Source organism: Fringilla coelebs, assembly GCF_963513975.1.
Source record: "Fringilla coelebs genome assembly, chromosome: 5".
Lineage (NCBI taxonomy): Eukaryota > Metazoa > Chordata > Aves > Passeriformes > Fringillidae > Fringilla > Fringilla coelebs.
Window position 1 is genome coordinate 49900919 of NC_140033.1, and position 19476 is coordinate 49920394.

General features: G+C 57.1%; 2 protein-coding genes across 3 annotated transcripts; both read left to right on the forward strand.

Moving 5' to 3' along the window:
* Positions 1-246: 246 nt before the first annotated feature.
* On the forward strand, positions 247-5336 carry LOC311153579 (extracellular serine/threonine protein kinase FAM20C-like; the record flags this gene model as incomplete). The annotated part of the gene is made up of 10 exons (XM_084205522.1): positions 247-725; positions 2159-2334; positions 2421-2499; positions 2978-3070; positions 3257-3372; positions 3670-3850; positions 3966-4075; positions 4768-4849; positions 4961-5020; positions 5102-5336. The coding sequence occupies 10 exons, from the start codon at positions 247-249 to the stop codon at positions 5334-5336; spliced, it is 1611 nt and encodes a 536-aa protein (XP_084061648.1).
* A 1919-nt stretch (positions 5337-7255) lies between these two features.
* SUN2 (Sad1 and UNC84 domain containing 2) lies at positions 7256-18691 on the forward strand. Of its 2 annotated transcripts, none has more exons than XM_084206461.1 (18): positions 7256-7579; positions 7939-8099; positions 8673-8845; positions 8993-9127; positions 9308-9403; positions 9591-9684; positions 9862-9932; positions 10188-10315; positions 10662-10883; positions 10964-11041; positions 11127-11170; positions 12224-12389; positions 12474-12701; positions 14054-14138; positions 14226-14341; positions 14487-14654; positions 15067-15159; positions 15275-18691. In XM_084206461.1, the coding sequence occupies exons 1-18, from the start codon at positions 7352-7354 to the stop codon at positions 15386-15388; spliced, it is 2400 nt and encodes a 799-aa protein (XP_084062587.1). In that variant the 5' UTR covers positions 7256-7351; the 3' UTR covers positions 15389-18691. The 2 variants fall into 2 exon arrangements, with proteins under 2 accessions (XP_084062587.1, XP_084062588.1); XM_084206462.1 differs by having other exon boundaries at positions 7504-7583.
* Positions 18692-19476: the final 785 nt, after the last annotated feature.

The window sequence follows — 19476 nt, forward strand, 5'->3', positions numbered from 1 at the left end:
AGCTTGACCCTTATCAGCACTGATAAACCCTGCCACAACCTCCTGTCCCATCCTGGTGGTGTCACGCTGTGAGGTGCCGTGGTGACAGATCTTTCCTGCCACTCTGCCCGTGCAGTTGGTCTTTTGCTGCGATGCTCTGAATCCAGGAAACCTCTCTCCTATTTTTGCCCAGAGGCTGCAGCCACACCAACATTTTTAACCCTGTGTTCGTGCTCATCCCTTGCTCAGTGTTTTGTGTGAGGAAGGATGCGGTGCCGGCTGCAAATGCTGTTCCAGAGGAAACTTAAAATCAGCTTTCTCTTTCTTCTGTTCTTGGCCCTTCTTGTGCACCTGGTGGTGGATTTTGCTCTCCCCACAACCCACAGGTCCTGTGGCTGCAATACTAAAGCATCAAAAGCTGTGGGTGTCCCGTCAGGCAGCCCCATGCCAGCCAGCCTCAAAAAGCTCAGCCTGCGAATCCTTCAAGATTTCAGTGGAAGCAACGGCTCCTTGGAGAAAAGTTCCCAGCCAGAGAGAGTGGGGCTGCACTTAAGGGCTGGAGAGCCCGGGGTCCAACAGCAGCATGAAGAGGCGAATGCAGGGTGGACCAAAGGATCAAAGCTGGCAGCACTCTTCGAGCATCCTCTTTACAACATCCCAGTCCCAGAGGTGACAGAGAAAGACAAGCTGTTTGTCGTCAATCCCATGGAGAAGTTCAGCCTGCACAGCAGCGGGAGTGACGAATGGTGAGGAGCAAGCTCAACCCTAGTTTGCATTTGGGGAATATGTGGGTTTCAGGGAACAAGCAGCAGGGACCAAACGTAGTTCCCTTCTGTAGATCAGCATCCTACCCTAGAGGGGCCCCCATTACTGAGCATGATCTTCTCATATCTCAAATCCTCTCCTAGCCCTGAATTTTTGGGCTGCCACCCATAAGCTTGTAGCACACAGCGAAGCTAAAGGAGACTCTTGAATTATTCATTGTGTTACGGATATCTATTAGGTGATCTCCTCAGCTCCTTCCCTTCTCCAATGCAGACTAGCCCTTAGTATCTCTCTCTGTATATGAGGAAGTCCCCACTCCAGATTTCTAACCAGTTTTATCTCCCTTTCAGTATGTTGGAGATGCAAAGCTGCAATTTAGGTTACCTCTAACCATGAGACCATTTCTGTCCTGCATTTTGCAGGATATTGCCTGACCTTGTTAGGCTCGGTCGCATGGTGAGCTCACTGCTGACAGTCTATTTTTATCTTTGGACTACTAACCTCTAATTAGAAGGGAAGATATTAAAAGCTTTAGCATTGTAACACATAGCAGCTTCCTTACAGAAAGCACACCTTCCAAAAGTGGTGCCTGCTAGAACTGGGAGAGAATAAAAGCTGGCTTAAGAGCTGGTTTCCACAAATGGGCATTTGCCTTATCTCTGAGGACCACCTTGGGTCTGGTTTGATGAAAGCAATGCACGGTCTGTGTTTCCCTAGAGAGAGACACGGATTTGGGTTATAGATGCCTTGGGCTAACTGTCCCATTGCAGTGCCAGTGTGTGCTAGCACAGAGGTGGGGCAGATACTCCCAGGGGCTCCCTTGAATGCCAGCAAACTGCAAATTCCCAGGATGCACAGAGGCAGGGATAGTGCTAACCCAAACTTATCCGCCTGGGGAAACCCACCCAGGGGAATGGGCTGTTGAGGACAGGAGTTCAGGTCAGTGCTGGGGATGGCTGGGAAGCCCATGCTCCTCCACCCTTGTCCAGTGTACACATGTGTGTCCCCAGTAAGCACATGGAGGAGTGTAGCAGACTGTACTTAGGGAAAAACTATGAGGTGATCTGTTCCAGCAGGGAAATAAATGCATGGATGAGGGAAACAGGATCAACCCAGGGATTTTCCATGGGGGATGGAGGGAAGACACTGTGTCCAATCCAGCCATGCTGGTGGGTCTTCCTGGCCACCAACTTCGGGTGGGATCTACCAGGTGCCAAGAGCCCCATGGAGGCCATATGTGGCAGGGAGTCCTGCCACCATGAAACCTGGAACCAATCCAGGGCTTGCTCTGGCCTTTCTCCCCACCTCACCCTCCGTGCACTGGCTCCCAGGAAGGGCCCGGGGACACGGGACCCATCCTGTCCCAACTAAAAGCTGTCATTGTTGTTGGGTGGTGGTGGCTGTTGGGCTGCAGGGTCAGCAGCAGTAAAGCCGAGACGCTCCTCCCGACAGGGAAGACAGCCTATGACACCTACCCCACGTGGCTCAAATTCCACATCGGCATCAACCGCTATGAGCTGTACCCCCGCCGGGACCCCTTGCTGCCCACGCTCCTCCGGGATTTGGCCACGCAAAGGATCGTCAGCTCGGGTACCGCCTCCCTGCCCGTACCCCTGCCCACACCCTGCCCCGCTGCCTGCTGCCTGCCTCCCTCATCCCCATGTGCCTCCTTTCAGTCCAGAAGTCCGGCGGGACCCAGCTCAAGCTCATCATGACGTTCCCAAACTATGGCCAGGCCCTCTTCAAGCCCATGAAGTGAGTAGAGCCTGGGACAACCCTGTATCTCACCCACACGGTCCTGTTAGGTAGCAAGAAGTGGCCAGAGGGGACCATGGAGGGAGAAATGCTTCATGTGCTGCCTCGCTTCAGCACCTCCATCCCAAAACAGGCGAGCAGAATGGTCCCCTTTCCCTCGCCTTCCCTGGCGGTACTTGCTGCAAACTGGATGCAGCTTGTGATGGGGTAGTGACCTCCAGTGGTGGAAAGAAGAAGGTGGTCCATGAGGACCATCCAGGAGCCTCCAGTCCATGAGGGCTTCTCCACCCCTTGCGTTGGGAACCTGGATAGGGGGCTTGGAGCCGCCCTCCCATCAGGAAGTGACTGGAGGAGACTGGGTTTGTCTGTGTCTCCAGTGTCACAAGGAAAGACAAGGTGAGTGGTGGTTTGGAACTAATCCCGTGCTTGGTGTGGCCCCACCCTTGATGATTGCCCCCACTGTCCCCTTTCTCCCCAGGCAGACCCGGGACCAGGAGACCCCCGTTGATTTCTTCTACTTCTCAGACTTTGAGCGGCACAATGCAGAGATTGCAGCCTTCCACCTGGACCGGTAAGCATAAGCTTTGCATCCAAGCCTGCCCTCCCATACTGGTAAAGCACCAGAGAAACTCCTCCTTGATGCCACCTCTCGCTCCTCGGTTGTGAGGGATACCTGTGTCTCCTGTCAGTTTTAATAACTCGCTGTTATTAAACCAGCTGAGGTCAGTAAGAAATAGTTCCAAGTTCTGTGTTTCAGGATCCTGGATTTCCGGCGAATCCCCCCAGTTTCTGGCCGTCTGGTCAACATAACAAAGGAAATTCGGGATATCACCACAGACAAGAAACTGGCCAAGACTTTCTTCATCTCCCCAGGTGAGCTTTCATGCTCTCTGTCCGCTCCTGTGGCCACCTGGATGGAGCTCACCTGGTGCTGGCTGCTGCTGCCCTGGCTCCCCCCGCACTCAGACAAGCTATCCCGCTGGGGACTGTTCCAGCTCCCACGGGTACCCTGCCAACAGGCTTTTGCTCCTCACAGCCTCCCTTGCCATTGCTTTGCTGGTGGCACATGGCCAGAGTGCATGGAGCATCCTTCCCTGGCTGTTTGCTAGACCACTCTGCCTGGGGGTGCCTTCCTTCTCTTTGTCAACCTTTGTTTTGTCACCTGGCCAGCGGGAAACGTCTGCTTCTACGGGGAGTGCTCCTACTACTGCTCCACCGAGCACGCCCTCTGCGGCAAACCGGACTGCCTGGAGGGCTCCATGGCTGCCCTGCTCCCCGACAAGACCCTGGCCAAGCGCCGCTCCTGGCGCAGCCCCTGGCGCCGCTCCTACCACAAGAGCAAGAAGGCTGAGTGAGACGGGGCATGGGGGGTGTGGGGACATGGGTCAGCAGAGCCATGGGGTGGGAGGGCGCTTCTCCACAGCTGCTCTCATGGCCCCATTGCCCTCCCTGGCCTCTGCCACCAGGTGGGAGCTGAACCCCAACTACTGCGCTCAGGTGCGAGAGACGCCGCCCTACGACAGGGGCCATCGCCTCCTCGACCTCATCGACATGGCGATCCTCGATTTCCTCATGGGTGAGCCCCTCCGTGCCTGTGCTGAGGGCTCTGGAGGTCCCTCAGGACCTAGAGGCCCAAATGGTTCCGTGTCCCGTGGTTCTATGCCCCGTGAGATTTGTTGGCCAAACTGTCATTCAGGCTGCAATGAGCCGCAGTCTTACAATGAGAGCACAGGGCTGTGCCACTAGGGCATTTCCCAGGCAGAAGCTGAAGGTCAAGAGATTCCAGGGAGATCCCAGCTGAATACTCTGGACATGAGAAGCACCTTCCAGCACACTCTCACATGCAGCCCCTGGAGAGCCAGAGGTGGAGATGATGCCGCCCGGGGCTCTTGCTGCCTCTCCTGTCCCTGGGCCACTTCTTCCTCCCTGCACTGTCCTCTCACCAGTATCTGACTGGGAGAGTTTCCCACCTCCTCATTCCTGACCACCCAGCCATGGCTTTGCCATTACTTCTGCTCCATTTGCCACTGTTGTCCCTCTGTGGGGCTGCTGGGATGAGAAGGGGAGGGTCTCTGCTGGGGGGATGAGGCCATGGGGTCTCTGCTCAGTTCCCCTGCACGGCCATGGCCACCAGATGGACAAGTTAGAGGTGCCTCCAACCCTTTTTCCTGGGCTCCGGGTTTCAGTCTCACACCAGAAGAGTGCTCCGTGTCTTTGCTCCCATCTTCCAGCCCACAACCTGATGCCAAATTTGTTGGCCCGCCACAGGCAACATGGACCGGCACCACTATGAGACCTTTGAGAAATTTGGGAATGACACTTTCCTGCTCCACCTGGACAATGGTCGCGGGTAAAGCTGGGGAGTAGGGGGGAGCAATCACAGAAGAGGGGTGGGGGGAGACCTCCAGTCTTGCCAAAATGCCACCCTGACACATCCTTCTGGGCTTCTCCACACCCCCAGCTTCGGCACGCACTCACGCGATGAACCGTCCATCCTGGCCCCTCTCCAGCAATGCTGCAGGTAAGGGGCTGCCCCCACCCCGGAGCTGCTGCTGGGGACAGGCTCCTCCTATCGAGACCTCTCCCTCCTCATCTCTGGCAGCATCAAGAAGTCGACTTACCTGCGGCTGCAGCTGCTGGCCACCCAGCCCTACCGCCTGAGCGATGTGCTGCGGGAGGCGCTGGCTGCAGATCCGCTGGCCCCCGTCCTGGCTGAGCCCCACCTGCAGGCACTGGACCGGCGCCTGGGGAAGGTGCTCCTGGCGGTGGGACACTGCCTGGCCAGGGCAGCCCACCAGGAGAAGGTGCTGGTGGATGATGTGGGGTCGTGGGTGTGATGGGGGCTGGGTACCCTGCTGGATTGGGCTGTTTTGGTGTGCTGCCGAGGGTGATGTGGGGATCGATGTGCAGCTCTGTTTAGCCTCAGCTTTTGGTGGTGCCGGAGCTGGTGGCGTGATGAACCAGGAAAGCAGGTTGTAAGGATAGGTGGGACAGGGAGGGAATTTAAATAAAAAGGTTGGCCTAGTGGAGAAGACACGAGCTGTGATCTTCCCCACTAAGGCTGCTTTCCCAGCCTTGGCCTGTCCTTGCATGCCTGGACGTGTCACTTCAGCCCTCCAAAGCCTTTTAGGACAGGGTAGGGATTTTTCCTGCCTTTCCCCAGTAAGAACTGCCAAACTGGAACAGCTGGGCCCACCCCTTCTGCCCCACCCCCACCCCGAGCATGGTGATGCCCTGGTGACCCCCAAAAAGAGAGCTGTCACTCCCCACTGCTGCTGTGGAGAAAATGAGGCAGAAGCTCCCAGCTACATGCCACTTATCTTTGCCCCAGTCTTCCCACACCCACTCAAAAACTCCCGTGGCTCTGACATCACCTCCTCCTCCACAAGACCAGGGATGCAGCAAGGACAAACCCCGCTCCCCAGAGAACATCTTCCCAAATCCCCCAGGAACCGCCACTGACTCCCTTCACACCCAAAAAAGTGGCTCCTGAGGAGGGGATGGATTGACCCGGGGCTGTGCACCCTACTTAGTGCCTGGTGGCTCAGCACCCAGCTTATCCCCTGAGCCTCCCGGGGGGTTAATCCACGCAGGGTTACGTCAGCTGGAGCAGGTGCCATTGTGACAGCCACTGCCAGCGTACCCAGGTTGGGACACGGGATTGCCATCTGCATGGCCAGAGATAAAGTTGCCACTGGGGGGGGGAAGATGTCCTCTGTCCCAGCTAGACACTTGCAAAGGGATGGGAAGCCACTGGAGGGGGTGAAAAAGGGCAGCTGGCACAGTGGGAGATGGAGCTGGAAAAGCTAGGCAGAGATTTTGGCTGGAACAAAAAATGGGCTCAAAAGGCAGGAAAAAAAAAAGAAAAGGGAGACAAAGAGGATCTGTCTGCGTTACACAACGGGGCTGGGGACGCTGAATCGGGGTTTGTTGCGGTGTGCCCCCCCAGTGCTGACAGCACGTCCTCCTGCCACTGCCCTGGCTCATGCCCCAAAGCCCAGCACACGGAGGAAAAGGTTTCAGGGCTGTTTTGCAATAGGTTACTTCCCTTCTGCCAGCTTCGTAGTTTTTTAACTCTTTCTATAAATACCTTTATGCCCCATATCCAAGGCCAGGGGGACCGTTCCTGCCCACAGAAATAGTCTGAACAACCGCGTTCACAGCCAGGTAGCCAGTTGCTCTGACTCCAGAGCTCCCCAGGCAAATCGTTTTTCCGAGGCGCTGTCAGATTTGAAACGCGAGGTGTGTGGGTAGGGGGGGGGCTGGTTTTTTTCAGCCTGGTGAGTTTGCACAGAGTCCGTTCAAGGTCCCATGGGAGCAGCCCGGTTTGGCTCGCACACCCCCTGACGAGCCTGCCCAGCCGCCCGTGGGGAAGAGCGGTGGCAGCGGGGCGTCTGCGGCCGGCGGCCCGGGGAGCGGCAGAACACGCCTGCCCAGTCGGGGCGGCGTGGGCACACGGGTGTCGAGCGGGGCTGCCCACGCCCCAGGGACAGGTTCGGCCGTGTCGCCGTGACGGGTGGTGCGTGGGGTGCGGGGATTTCTCACCCCACCAGGACCAGCAAACCAGCCACCCCAGAAAAGCCCAAACGGGGCTGGGGTGCAGCCCTGCACCTGGGAGCTCCTATTTTGGGCCGGCATCACCCACGCCCTTGGCCGGCAGCGTGGGCTGACTGCTGTCCGTGCTGGGCATGGCGGAGGAGCCCCAGGGCTGAGGTGTTTGGGGACCAGGTCCCCGTGGGCAGCAGAGTGTGTTCGGGCCCTCATCATCGGGCCCCCCAAAATGATAAAAATAAAAGAAAATGAAATAAAAAGAATACGCCTGTGGCGGTGATAATAATAAATAGCAATAACGATGATGATAAAGAAGAGGTCCCCAGAGGCCGGGGGAGCGGTGGCTGCCCCCCTCTCCGCGGCGGCGGGCGGGGCGGGGCGGCGGCGGCGGCGGCGGCGGGGGTGTCCGGGGGGAGGGCGGGAGGCGGGTGCCGCCTTCCCCCGCAAAACAAAAGGGAGCGGCGGCGGCGGTGGCGAGAGCGGCCGGGAAGGACGGAGGGGATCGTTCCTCGCTGCGCGGCACTGGCCGGTCGGTGGGTTTGCGAGCGGGGCGGCGCGGCCGGGGCAAAGCCGGGGGCAAAGCCGGGGCTTGCGGGCGGGCCGGCTCCGTACCGGGCCTCGGGGAATAATGTGTCGGGCCGCCAGCAGCCGCTCCACGCGCGGGCGGTCCGCGGAGGGGGAAGGAGAAGAAGGGGATTTTCGGCATGTACCGGGCGCGGCTCCATCCCGGGACACCCCACGGCCGCCAGCTCGGGACGCCGTTCGGTGTGCGCCGGGACCCCTGCCACAGGGGCGGGGTCCCCGCCAGCGGGATCCCGCTGGGTGCGTCCCTCCAGGGTCCCTGCCACTGACACTTCCCTCGCTCTCCCGCCCTCTCCCCACCCCCAGGTGAGCCGAGCTCCCCTCCGTGCTGCCGCCATGTCCCGCCGCAGCCAGCGCCTTGTCACCAGCCGCTATTACCCCGGGGACGATGATGCCACGACCAGCAGCAGCAGCAGCACATCTCTGCTGGGTGGGACGCAGCTCCCTTTCAAGGAGACCACCGGCAGGTTAGTGGGGGGCACGAGTGGGGGCTTCCCCCTGCCCAAATCTGACACGGGCGGGGCATTCCATCCCACACCAGGGACCGGGCACCTTCCTGCGTGGGCTGTGGGGATAGCTTGCAAAAGGAGCATGACGGTGAGCCCGAGGCGCTCCGGCATGGCCGCCTCGGCACTGGCCGTGCCCCTGCTCCGGCCAAAGCCCCGCGCTCCCAGCGCAGGCACCTCTGCGTCCCCGCGGGCCCGGCACAGGAGCCCGCCGTGGGTGGCCGGGTGCCAGCTCCCAGCCGCAGCTGGATGGCGAGAGGCAGGAGGGAGGGAGGAGGGAGGGAGGGAGGGAGGTGCGCTGCGAGTGTCGGCCGGAAAACCGCAGCGGTGCGAGCGGAAGCGGTGCCCGGGACGGGCGGGAGGCCTCTGCAAAGCAGAGGTTGCAGCCTCCGAAAGCTGGGTGGAGGGAAGTGATGCTGGTCGAGGGATTGGGGTGAATTCCCCATTTTCCCCCATGAGTGCACTCTGACAACCCCCCCCCCCCGCCACCTTGTAACCGCACATGTCTGATGAGCCTGCTCTCGCCTCCTGCAGGACGATCAGGAGGAAATCGAGTAGCACAAAGCGCCTCTCTCCTGCCCCCAGCACCCAAACCTCCTACTATAGCGAGTCCATGATGAGCGAGTCCTACCTGGGGGGCAGCCGGGGCCTTGCTGCCCTGGGTAGCTCCATGCTGGATGATGACCTGGACGGCAGCACTTACTGGGGTGAGCCCTCCCGCTCTCCTAGGGCAGCTGGGGACCTCCCTGGACACTGGCGAGTCTTGGGGCAACTGTCCAGGCTGGCTGACTGGGTTGCCCCTTGTGGAAGTAGTGGTGGGCGTTTTCTCAGTGGAACTCTGTGTTTTGGGGCAGGTGGAGAGCTCTCCACCAGGAGGAGAAGAGGCACAGGGGACACTGAGTCCAGTAAGATCAACGGGGTGCTAGAGAGCAAAACCTACGACACCTACACATCTTCATCCGGGTACTCCTCGGAGGACGACTATGCTGGTAGGGATGCACTAGTCTGTCTGTAGTGGCAGGAATGGAGGGGAGGCATCCCCAGGGGGGGCCTGGTTGTACCCAGTGTGCTGCCAGTCCCCACTAGATGCCACCCCCAGTGCAAAGCCTTTGCTGTGGGCAATGCACTGAGATGCTGTCTGCATTGGTGGCTTGCTGCTTCCTTTCCAGGTCACTATTACTCAGGCCAGAGTAGCTCTGGGTCAGGTCTGAGAACTGCAGCCTCCCGGGTGGGCTCCTTCCTCTGGCATGTGTTCACCTCCCCAGGTGAGTGGAAGGCTAGCAGGGGCACTTCCAGCAGCAGTGTTCCTGCCAGTCAGCATCTCAGTTCTCCAGGTCCTGTGTGTGCTATCCCCTGTTTGGGTGGAGGGGTTTTATCCCCTTGTGGTGCCACTCTTGGGAATGGAGGGGACATCTGTCATGACTCCTGAGGCTTGTTTTTTTCTCCTGGCAGTTCGGTTCATGGGGTGGCTGTTCTCAGGGCTGGCAGGGGCCTGGCGCCGCCTCACCGGCACAGCTTCCCACCTGGACAGCGTCCCCTTCTCCAGGTGAGTGTGCTGGGGGGCACACCAGGATGGGGTAAGCGTGGGGAAAACCTGCAGGACCCTGGCAAGGGGAGGCACATTTGGGGTGGTGGGTGTCTTTGCTTTCCCTCTCGCCCCCATCCAAAGGTGATGGAAGGTGGCTGCAGTCCTACAGGCACCTCTCTCTTCTCCATGCTCCAGGCGCTACCCACGTCTGAAGAGGGCCCTGCTGCTGCTCCTGCTCCTCCTGCTCCTCGCTGCTGCCGCCTACGGTGAGCCACCTTCCTTGATGTGCTGCCCTGAGATCTGGGACAGTGCAGAGCATCCCACTGCCATAGCCGGGGGATGGGCTGGCCTGGAGCTCAGTGCTCATGGCTTCTGGTAACCTGGCCCATCTGCATCCCCGTGCAGTGTCTCCTGGTAATCCCTGGAGATGCTGATGGCTGAGCCTCTGCATGTCCACCCTGTCCACTACTGTGCCCCATTACCAGCCTGTGCTTTTGACCATCTCATCCTTCTGTGCTCAGGAGCTTGGTACTTCTACCCGTACGGGCTGTCGACACTCAGCCTGCCTTCCTTCCCGTGGTGGGGAGCTGGAAAGCTTTCCTCCTCCTCTGACGTTCCTGGGGCAGGGGACCTGACCACGCTGGACCAGGTAAGCTTCAGCAAAGGCATGATGGTGGCCCAGGTGGGAGGAGTGCCTTGCAGGCAGAGCTGGGATGGTGTGATCCATGGCTGGACAATTGCTTCCAGGGTGTGAGGAATGGTGGAGAACGGGGCCCATGATGGCTCCACACTGGCTCCCCCAGCTTGTGGCCATCTCACTCTCGGGGTGTCCCTGGGATGGAGCAGGGGGAACATCTGCCTTCTCCTGGGAAGCAACAGATGAATAAGCTGCCGCTGACTCTGGGAGTGGGTGGTCAGAGTCCCCTTTCACAGGGGTCCTGTGGAGCAGGCACTTCCCTGGGGGGCTGCACCACACCCTGTTTTTGTCACTGCAGGGGGGACACCGACTCCTGGCTCGCTTCCAGTCCCTGGAGAAGCGCTTTGAGGCGCTGGAGGCCGAGCTGTCACGGTGGGAGCTGCGTCGTGGGGCGGCAGCAGTGACAGCAGGGGGAGAGCCACCCCCGGGGGACATCCTTGCACTGCTGGAGGGACTGGTGAGCCGGCGGGACGCGGGGCTGAAGGAGCATCTCCACACCGACATGGCCAACCAGCTCCAGGTGAGTGACACCGGGACTGCGGCGAGATGGGGGTGGCCAGGGCCGGGCTCTGATATTCCACCCTGTTCCTCATCCTCCAGGGCGAGCTGGATGTGCTCCGAGCCCAGGTGCAGAGGGATCTAGACGGGCGCCTGGGCAAGATGGCACAAGATTCCCGGGTAAGCGGAGAGCGTGTGGTGGTGCCTGGATGGGACCCCTCAGCAGTGGTGCCACACGTCTCACCCCTTCCCCTTTTCCTGGCAGGAGATGGAAGCGCGCTTGCTGGAGCTGAACTCTGAGTGGCAGAGGTAACGCTGGCTGTGGGGCAGCTAGCTGGGTGAATTCCCCTCAGCCAGGCTTAGGAGGGATTTGCAGGCCTGGCTGGGGACAAAGGAGAGATCAAGAGGCGTAGTCTGGGGGGAGAGGAAGGAAGGATACATATGTGGGTGTCTGTGGGAGCCAGCACTGTGCCCTTCTGGCCAAAATGGCCAGTGGTATCCTAGGGTGCATTGGGAAGGGCGTTGTCAGTAGGTTCAGGGAGGTGATCTTGTCCTCTACTCAGCCCTAGTGAGGCCACCTCTGGAGTGCTGTGTCCAGTTCTGAGCTCCTCAGCAGTACAGGGGAGCCATGGAGCTCCTGGAGCGGGTCCAGCACAGGGCTACGGAGATGATGAAAGGACTGGAGAATCTCTGTTATGAGGAAAGGCTGAAGGAGCTGAGCCTGTTCAGCCTTGAGAAGAGACAACTGAGAGGGGACCTCATCAGTGGCAGTGGCTGAAGGGAGAGTGACAAGAGGTTGGAGCCAGGCTCTTCTTCTCACTGTGCCAAGCAATAGGACAAGAGTCAACGGGCAGAAACTGATGCACAGGAAATTCCACCTGAATATGAGGGAGAACTTCTTTACTGTGCAGTGACCACACACTGGAGCAGATTACCCAGAGAGGTTGTGGAGTCTGCCTCACTGGAAATAGTCCAGAACTGTCTGGATGCAGTCCTGTGCCATGTGCTCTGTCTGGGATGACCCTGCTAGAGCAGGAAGGTTGGGCCAAGTGACCCGCTGTGGTCTGTTCCAGCCTGACCCATTCTGCCGTTCTGTGGCTGGCAGCAGAGCTCCAAGAGCAAGGGCAGCAATGACCTTTGCCACTGTCACTCTGCATCACTGTGAATGTGGTCCTTCAGCTGAGGGGTGAGCTGAGGATGCTTTCCCATGGGATGCAGTAGAAGAGGTCACTGCCACTGGGATTAAAACTGGGTCTGAGATGGGGTTGAGCATAGGTGAGGTGGGATGAACCTCTCCCTTCAGTTTGCAGAGGGGAACTGGGCCTATTGGCATGAAGTTTTGTTACCTTTCTCTCGGCACAGCTCGGTGCAGGAGAGCCTGCGAGGGACCTTCCAGCAGGAGGTGGGCAAGCTGGAGCAGGAGGTGGCAGTGCTGAGGAGGGAGCTGGCAAGCCTCAAGTCAGACCAGGAGGTGATGGGGAAGCACGTGAAGGGGATACTGGAGCAGCTGAAGACAGTGCGGGCTGATGTGAGTCCCCGGTCCCCAGCCTGTTTGGCAGAAAGGCAAGCGAGGGTCCCTGCTCCAGGCTGAGCTCTGCCCGCACTGTTCCAGGTGGAAACACAGCTCCCAGTGTGGATCAGTAGGTTCCTGTCACAGTCCCAGCAGGATGGTGCCGCTGCCTTCATCCTCCAGCGGGAAGACTTGCAAGCAGAGCTCCGGGCTCTGGAGCATAAGATCCTTGCAAAAGTCCTGGAGGACCGGAGACTGTCAGCACGGGATGCTCAGGCTGGTATTGGAGTGGCCCTGCGGCAAGGAGGGGCTGCAGGAGTGACAGAGGAGGTGAGTACTGGCCTGAGCCCCATGGACATAAGGTGACCACAGGGTTGGGGACTGTGCCCCACTTTGTGTGTGAAGGGGGCTGGCATGTGTGCCTGGCAGATGGCAGAGGCATTGGGACAGCCCCCACAGCTGGGATATTGATCCTGGGCTCACAGGATGCAAGAGCCCCTTGAAACTCCTTCTCTGCCACTCCCTTCTCAGTTTGTGCTTGCTCTGTGCTCTGGAAGGGTCACAGATGCTAATACCTGCAGCCCTGCAAGGCTCTTGCTTGTTGCTGTTGTGTTGAGGATGGGTGAATAAAGAGGCACAACTCCTGTGTCTTCTCAGAAGGCAAAAGCCAAGATTTTAGAAACCACAAGTTTTTTTATAGTGAATTATGATAAAGGTGGACCTGATTGGTCCTTAATTAATATCTCTCACACCCTTGGGTAGTTAGGAACAACACCCTTCTCGTAAACATCCTACAATTAACAAGTTCAAAACACCAGCTGCAGGATTGTTTTAATTCCTTCTCTGAACTTTCTCAAAACTTCCCAGAGGAATGTCTGGGAAAGTTTATCGGACTTTATTCTCTGACCGGTTCTCAGCATTCACACTTACTGTCTTAAAATCCAAGCTTCTGCTCATGCATCCTTCACCTAGAATGTGGGAGAGGTGCCATCAGGGCTTCCATGGGTGGAGCATTTTGCTTATCCCCATTCTTCAGCAGTACTACAGAGTTGTTTGGTGCAAAGCATTTCAGCAGAATGACACCAAGGGGAAAAAATGAGCCTGCTTGCTTTGGAAAGAGTTGCTGGCAATTCCCTGTGGAGGTAGTGGAGGGAGGGATCAAGCTGGGATTAGCAGTCCTTATAGTCTGTGAGCTTTATGCACTCCATAAAATTTAGACCCAAAGTGGTGCTGCAGGGTCCTTAGGCTGCCTTTGGCTCCAGATGGATGCTCCAGCCATTTCCCCTTTTTCTGGATAGGGAGAGCTCCCAACAATCCTGTGGGACAGGGCAGGAGGGACCAGCTGATGATTCTGGGTGGTCTGTCAGGTTGTGTCTGGTGCTACCTCTCCTCCCTCTGGGCCAGCCCCTCCTGGGGACAGGCAAGTGCAGCATGCCTGGGTGCTGCCCCTTCACTGCACAGCTCCTCTCCCCTGGGGTATTTTTAGCAACCTCTAACGAGGTTTCCCAGCCAAATGCGTGTTCTCTTATTTTTGCCACGGTGATTCATCCCCTGGCTGTTCTATCCCGTGGCTGTTTTGTGGGAGGGTCCTTGCACCCTCTGTCCCTGCAGGGGCAGGCAGGTGGGGGGCAGGATGCCTGCCCCAGTTTGTCACCCTCCTGTGCCCTCTGCTCCCACTGCAGCAAGTGCATCTCATCGTGGGCCAGGCCCTGAAGCGCTACAGCGAGGACCGTGTGGGGATGGTTGACTATGCCCTGGAGTCAGCAGGTAGGTGGTCAGGAGGAGCCAGCTGTCCTGGGGAGGTGACCACGGGGGCTGGCCTGCCGCTCACCTGCTGCCTTCTCCTCACGCCAGGGGCCAGCGTCATCAACACTCGCTGCTCAGAGACCTACGAGACGCGGACGGCGCTGCTGAGCTTGTTCGGCATCCCCCTGTGGTACCACTCGCAGTCCCCCCGTGTCATCCTGCAGGTGGGCACTGAGTGGGGGGCTGGGCTGCTTCTCCTGGCGCTTTTACTGGGCTTTGGCTGTTGCTCCAAGCCAGCAGCCAGGCTGGTGGGACAAAAATGACTCTGATGGTGGTAACATTGCTGGCATCTCGCTTCCATGCTCGTAGCCCGACGTCAACCCTGGGAACTGCTGGGCATTTCGTGGCTCCCAGGGCTTTGCTGTCATCCGCCTCTCGGGCATTATCCGCCCCACGGCTGTGACGCTGGAGCACATCCCGAAAGCCCTCTCACCGCAGGGGACCATCCCCAGTGCCCCCAAGGACTTCGCTGTCTATGTGAGTGCCCTCACCCAGAGCTGGGGGGGGTGTGGGGAACACGGTTGGAGGGTGCTGGAAGGGATGGCTAACAAACCCCATACTTGGCTGTGGGGCGCTCTGGGGGTGTTGGTCTTACCCTGAAGAAGAGGAAGAAGCAATACTGGTGGGGAGAGGGGCAGCACCGGGTTTCAGAAAGAGTTTGGGGGGGACAAAGGGGCTTGAGTAGGTGTAACTTTTGGTCTTCCCCCCCTTCATCCTTCCCCACTGGTCCCTGTTCCCATTTGTCTATTTTGACCTGGAAGAGCAGGAGCGGGGGCCAAGCACGCTTGCGTCTCCCTCTCCCTCTTCTGCCCCGGATGTGTGCATGACCTCTGATCTCCCTCTCTGATGACCCCTGGTTCTCCCTTTCTGCCTCCCTGCCCTTCCATAGGGCTTAAAGGAAGAAGGAGAGGAGGAGGGCCTTCTCCTTGGACAGTTCACCTACAACCATGATGGCGACCCCATCCAAACATTTTACTTGGAGGTAAATGCTTTACCCCTGGACCATCTGACCCCTGAGAAGAAAATGGGGCCTCTGGGGTCTCTGAGCTGAAGAGAGCCCTCAAGGTCTCAGGTTTTTCTTTTCCCTCCTCCCCAAGGGTGACTCTATGGGCACATACCAGCTGGTGGAGCTCCGGGTGCTGAGCAACTGGGGCCATCCCGAATACACTTGCATCTACCGCTTCCGTGTGCACGGGGAGCCGGTGCACTGACCCCGGCCCGCGCGGGATGAGGATGCTGCCGGGCTGGCAGCAGGAGGGGATGCGTCTGCTTCACTGCTTTGCACCTAGAAATCCTGGCACGTGCCAGCAGCCGTCCCTGGAAGCTGCTCCCCTGGGGGGAGGAGAAGAGCTGGTGTTGGAGGGGTGAGGCTTTCACTCTTCCAAGGACCTGGCTGGTGAGGCAAGAGCATCCCACGTGGGTCCTAGCGCAGCCTGGCTTGTTTTCAGTGCATATGGGACATTTTAACTTTTTAAGCTAACTTTGTATCGGGTTTGCGCTGCCCCTCTTCCCTGTTGTCCCACTCCTTTCAAGCATGGCCAGGGCTTGGGAAAGGGGTGTGTCATTTTGTGATGTGCTTCATATGGGCTTGGGTGCAGGAGATCGGAGTGTGGGACCACGGTGCCTGACTCGGTGCTGCCAGAGTAGGTGGGAGCCACTGGTCGTGGCCACCAAGTCCCCCTCCACACAGGGTCACTTCTCTTGCCTTGGTGTTGGTGTTGGTTTGGGTAAAGATCTCCAGCCCTCCAATGCTGGGCCGGCAGAGAGGAAATAAGACAGTATTAATGAAGTATTAACATAAAACTAATGGTTTGGGGCAGCGGGAGGAGAGGCGTGTGGCACATGTTGGTGGCAGAGCCCACCTTGGTGCTGCCATCCATCCACTCAAGCCCTCCTGCTGACAGTAGCTGAGTTGGCTCTTACTGATGCTGTTGGCCTCCCTGGCTGGCTGCCTTCCCAGTGTTAAGCTTGGTGATGCTATTGAAAATTCCTGTTGCCTGCTTTTCCTTTGGGGTTTGTTCTGATATTTTTTTTTAAAGAGGGGTGGGGAGGGGAGCTATTTTCCAGTTGGGGTGTTGGGGTTGGTTTTTTTGGGGGGGTGATTTGTAGTAACAAAGGGAAAAAAGACTTTTTCCATGCAATTTGTACTTAACCAGAGAATGTTACATGGTTCCACTTGGATGAGTGGCTTAGATGTGGAGAGGGCTAGAGCTTTGTTTAGTAGAATAGCATACACAGTAGGATAAGCTAGAATAAGATGAGCAGAGCTGTTTAAAATACGGGCCTCACGTTGTTGGTGGCTTGGTAGCTAGACTTGGAAGCTGGGGTCCTGCGTGCACTGCTGTTGGTGGGGTGCTGGAGGCATTCCTGCCCTCCTTGCTCTGGATGTGCTCTGAGACTGCAATGTGTGGCTGTGGCCTCTTGCCCATGGCTGCATCTGTGTATACTTGACTGTTAGCAGCAAGTGGAGCTGCTGCCCCAGGGCTCTGCAGGGCGCCTGGGGGGGAGACAGGGCAATCGCCAGGGCTTGCAGGGGCCAGCATGCAGAGCCACCCTCCCCCTGCAGGGCTCCCTTAGCTCTCCTGTCCTCGATGGCAGATGGCTGTGCGGGCTGACCTCCTTTCTCTTGGAAGGGCTCCCTTTTCCTCCTACCTCTCCTTACTGGCATTGCACTGTTCTCTGAGCCCTGGCTGTGGGAGGACTGGGCTGGAGCAGGAGAGGGAGTTTTGCTTGCAGTGGGCATGTAAATCTTGCCTGTACTGTTGGGATGGGTGGAGGCACTGCAGGGGTTTGCAGGAAGGATGCACAGGGACCTTCCCCAGGCTGAGGGGCGCTAGGGCCATCTGGCCCCTCCACCTCCTGGCTGCCTGCATCACACAGCTTGGCTTATGTTCTTGGATGGTGTTAACAGCCTCCAGGTTTGTGTTGTGTTTCATTGAAAGAAAAGCTTAAGGGCTCATGGTCAGTGCTGGTACCATCCTTGCCCTGACACTGTGAGAGCACCATGTATCGATTCCCACTCTGGTGGTCTCTTCTTGAAGCACTGAAGGCATAGAGGAGGAGGAGGAGGGGCTGAAGAAGTGTCTCCTTTCAGCATCCCCTGATGGGCATCAGGCAGAGCTGCTGAACCTTGACTCCCTCCATGCCAGCCTGGGAGGGTGAGGGTGATGGCAGCACATCCCTTCTGAAGGGGTCTCCTTGCTCCAAGCAGGGGAAGTGAGCTCAGAGGGCACAGTCCTGTTTCCAACAGGTTAAAATTACCCTGTGGAGCCTCTTGCAGAGCTGGGAGGCCCTGCTGCAGGGAGAAAGCTGACCTGGAGCCAGAGCCAGGGACTATAAATTCTCTCCTATATTGAGCGTAGTCTTAATTCTTGGCATCCACAGGCAAAGTTATTTTAAACTTGTCTACAGCTGCCCGCTTGCCTTGGAGCCCTGTCCATGAGTGCACTGAGCACATGGAGCTGTGCTTTTATGAATGCCTAGACCGGTTCTGGGCTTGGCAGACCAGCTCCTGTATTTATTTGAATCATAAAGAGAAAGCAGAGATGAAGCTCTCCCTTTTCTCACCTTTCTCTGGCTCCTGGAGCAAAAGCTATAGCCATGAGCCTGGGAAAAAAGCCCTTTTCTTATGTTCCTTCTGGCTCCCTGGTCTCTGGCTTGGACTGTAAGAACAGACAAGGTCTTTGCCCAAGAAAAAAATGATTTTGTGGTAAATCAGGCATGCTCATGAGAGGCAGGAAAGGTGACCTCTTCCCCTGAAAATGGAGTTGTAGTGGGATCTCTGCTCCTTCCACGTGGGTGTTAACTGCTGTGTCTGGGTTAGGGAGCATTTGGCTTTACAGTGCAAGCTTGCCCTGTCCTTTGGACAAGAAAATCTTTGCTGTTCAAAGTAAAACTCCCTAGAGCCACCAGTGAGAGCTCATCCTGCGGCTCCATGCTCTTTTCTAGCTGGTTTTAGAGACCTCACCATGCCATCTGTGTGAGGATCCCCAGAAACATATGCTGAGGCTACATGTGGGTTTTCAGCCCCCAAATTCAGCATCAGTGCTGGGCTGCAGCCCGAGCCCCTGTGCCAAGTGCCAGAAGTGGCCAGCTCTCGAGGTTGTAGCTTGCAGCATTTCTGCAGCACTGCCCAGAGCTGCCAAAGAAGAGGGCACAGAAAACTGCTGCTTCAGCATGCGCTTCTCTGCCCAGGGGTATTTAATCCTAGAGCTGATGCTGAAGATGAGCCTGGTGAGGCAGGAGAAATGCAGAACAGCTGTGGGAGCAGATTTCTCTTATTTACTCCATTTCCCTCCTCTATTCTCCCTCCTTCTCAGTTTGCCCTACACATGTGTTATGAATTAGCCCTGCAGAAACAGATGGTTACAGACAGGAGTTTGTGTTTGATGCTGTAGCCTGTTGCAAATGCTGCACTGTTTTGTTCCTTTTATTTTTTAATCAACAGATTGTAATTTATGCCTATGCAAGAAAAAAAAACAAAACACCATGACATAAATTATATCAAAACTGCCCAGAGTGGTTTGGATGTTTTATAACTGAATTTGCTGTTGGGAATGATGCACAGCTAGTAGAGACAAAGCTTGGAGCTGTTCTTCTGTGTAGTTTTATGGCAAATCCTTATTTTTCAGCCTGATGTACTAACTCTAGGGCCAGTTTACAAAGTTATCACCTTGTCATTGAGCAGGCTCGAGGATGCAAAAACTCCTTGAAACAATGCTGAAAACAAGACTTATTCCTAAAAACTCCAATTCCTTGGGACTAAGAATTTCTACTAGACTTAAGTCTGTGATATCATGGCTCTCCTCATTCTGCAGTCACCTCCCAAGCCTTCCCATCCTCTGCCTTTCCATGAGCAGAGCGCAGCTGGCCCCAAGGAGCAGTAAGGGAGGCTGGGCTAACAGGGACAAAGCCCAATTCAGGGGATCTGCTTGCTTCTCTTTTCCTTCACATGGGCTGTTGACTACTCATCAGCTACAAAGCAAGCAGAAAAGAAATACTTAATTTTCCTTAGTGTGAGGAAGTTCACTTGGTGCATTAAAAAGGCTGAAAAATGGGAAACTGAACTGGCTCGAGGAGGGTCACAACCTTGTCTGCTTAACCTGGGCTTGGAGGAAGACTTAAGTTGAGGAATACCCATGCAGCTCCTCCTAAAAGACCACGCTAGGGCCAGGCTTGCTCTCTGCTGGCCCTGGACCAGCCCTCTCCAGGAGGAGAAGGGCTGTGTGAGCCTCAGCTCTGGCTACCACAGCCCAACACTTACCTATGAAAGGGCTGTGCAGAGCAGAAAAAGCCTTTG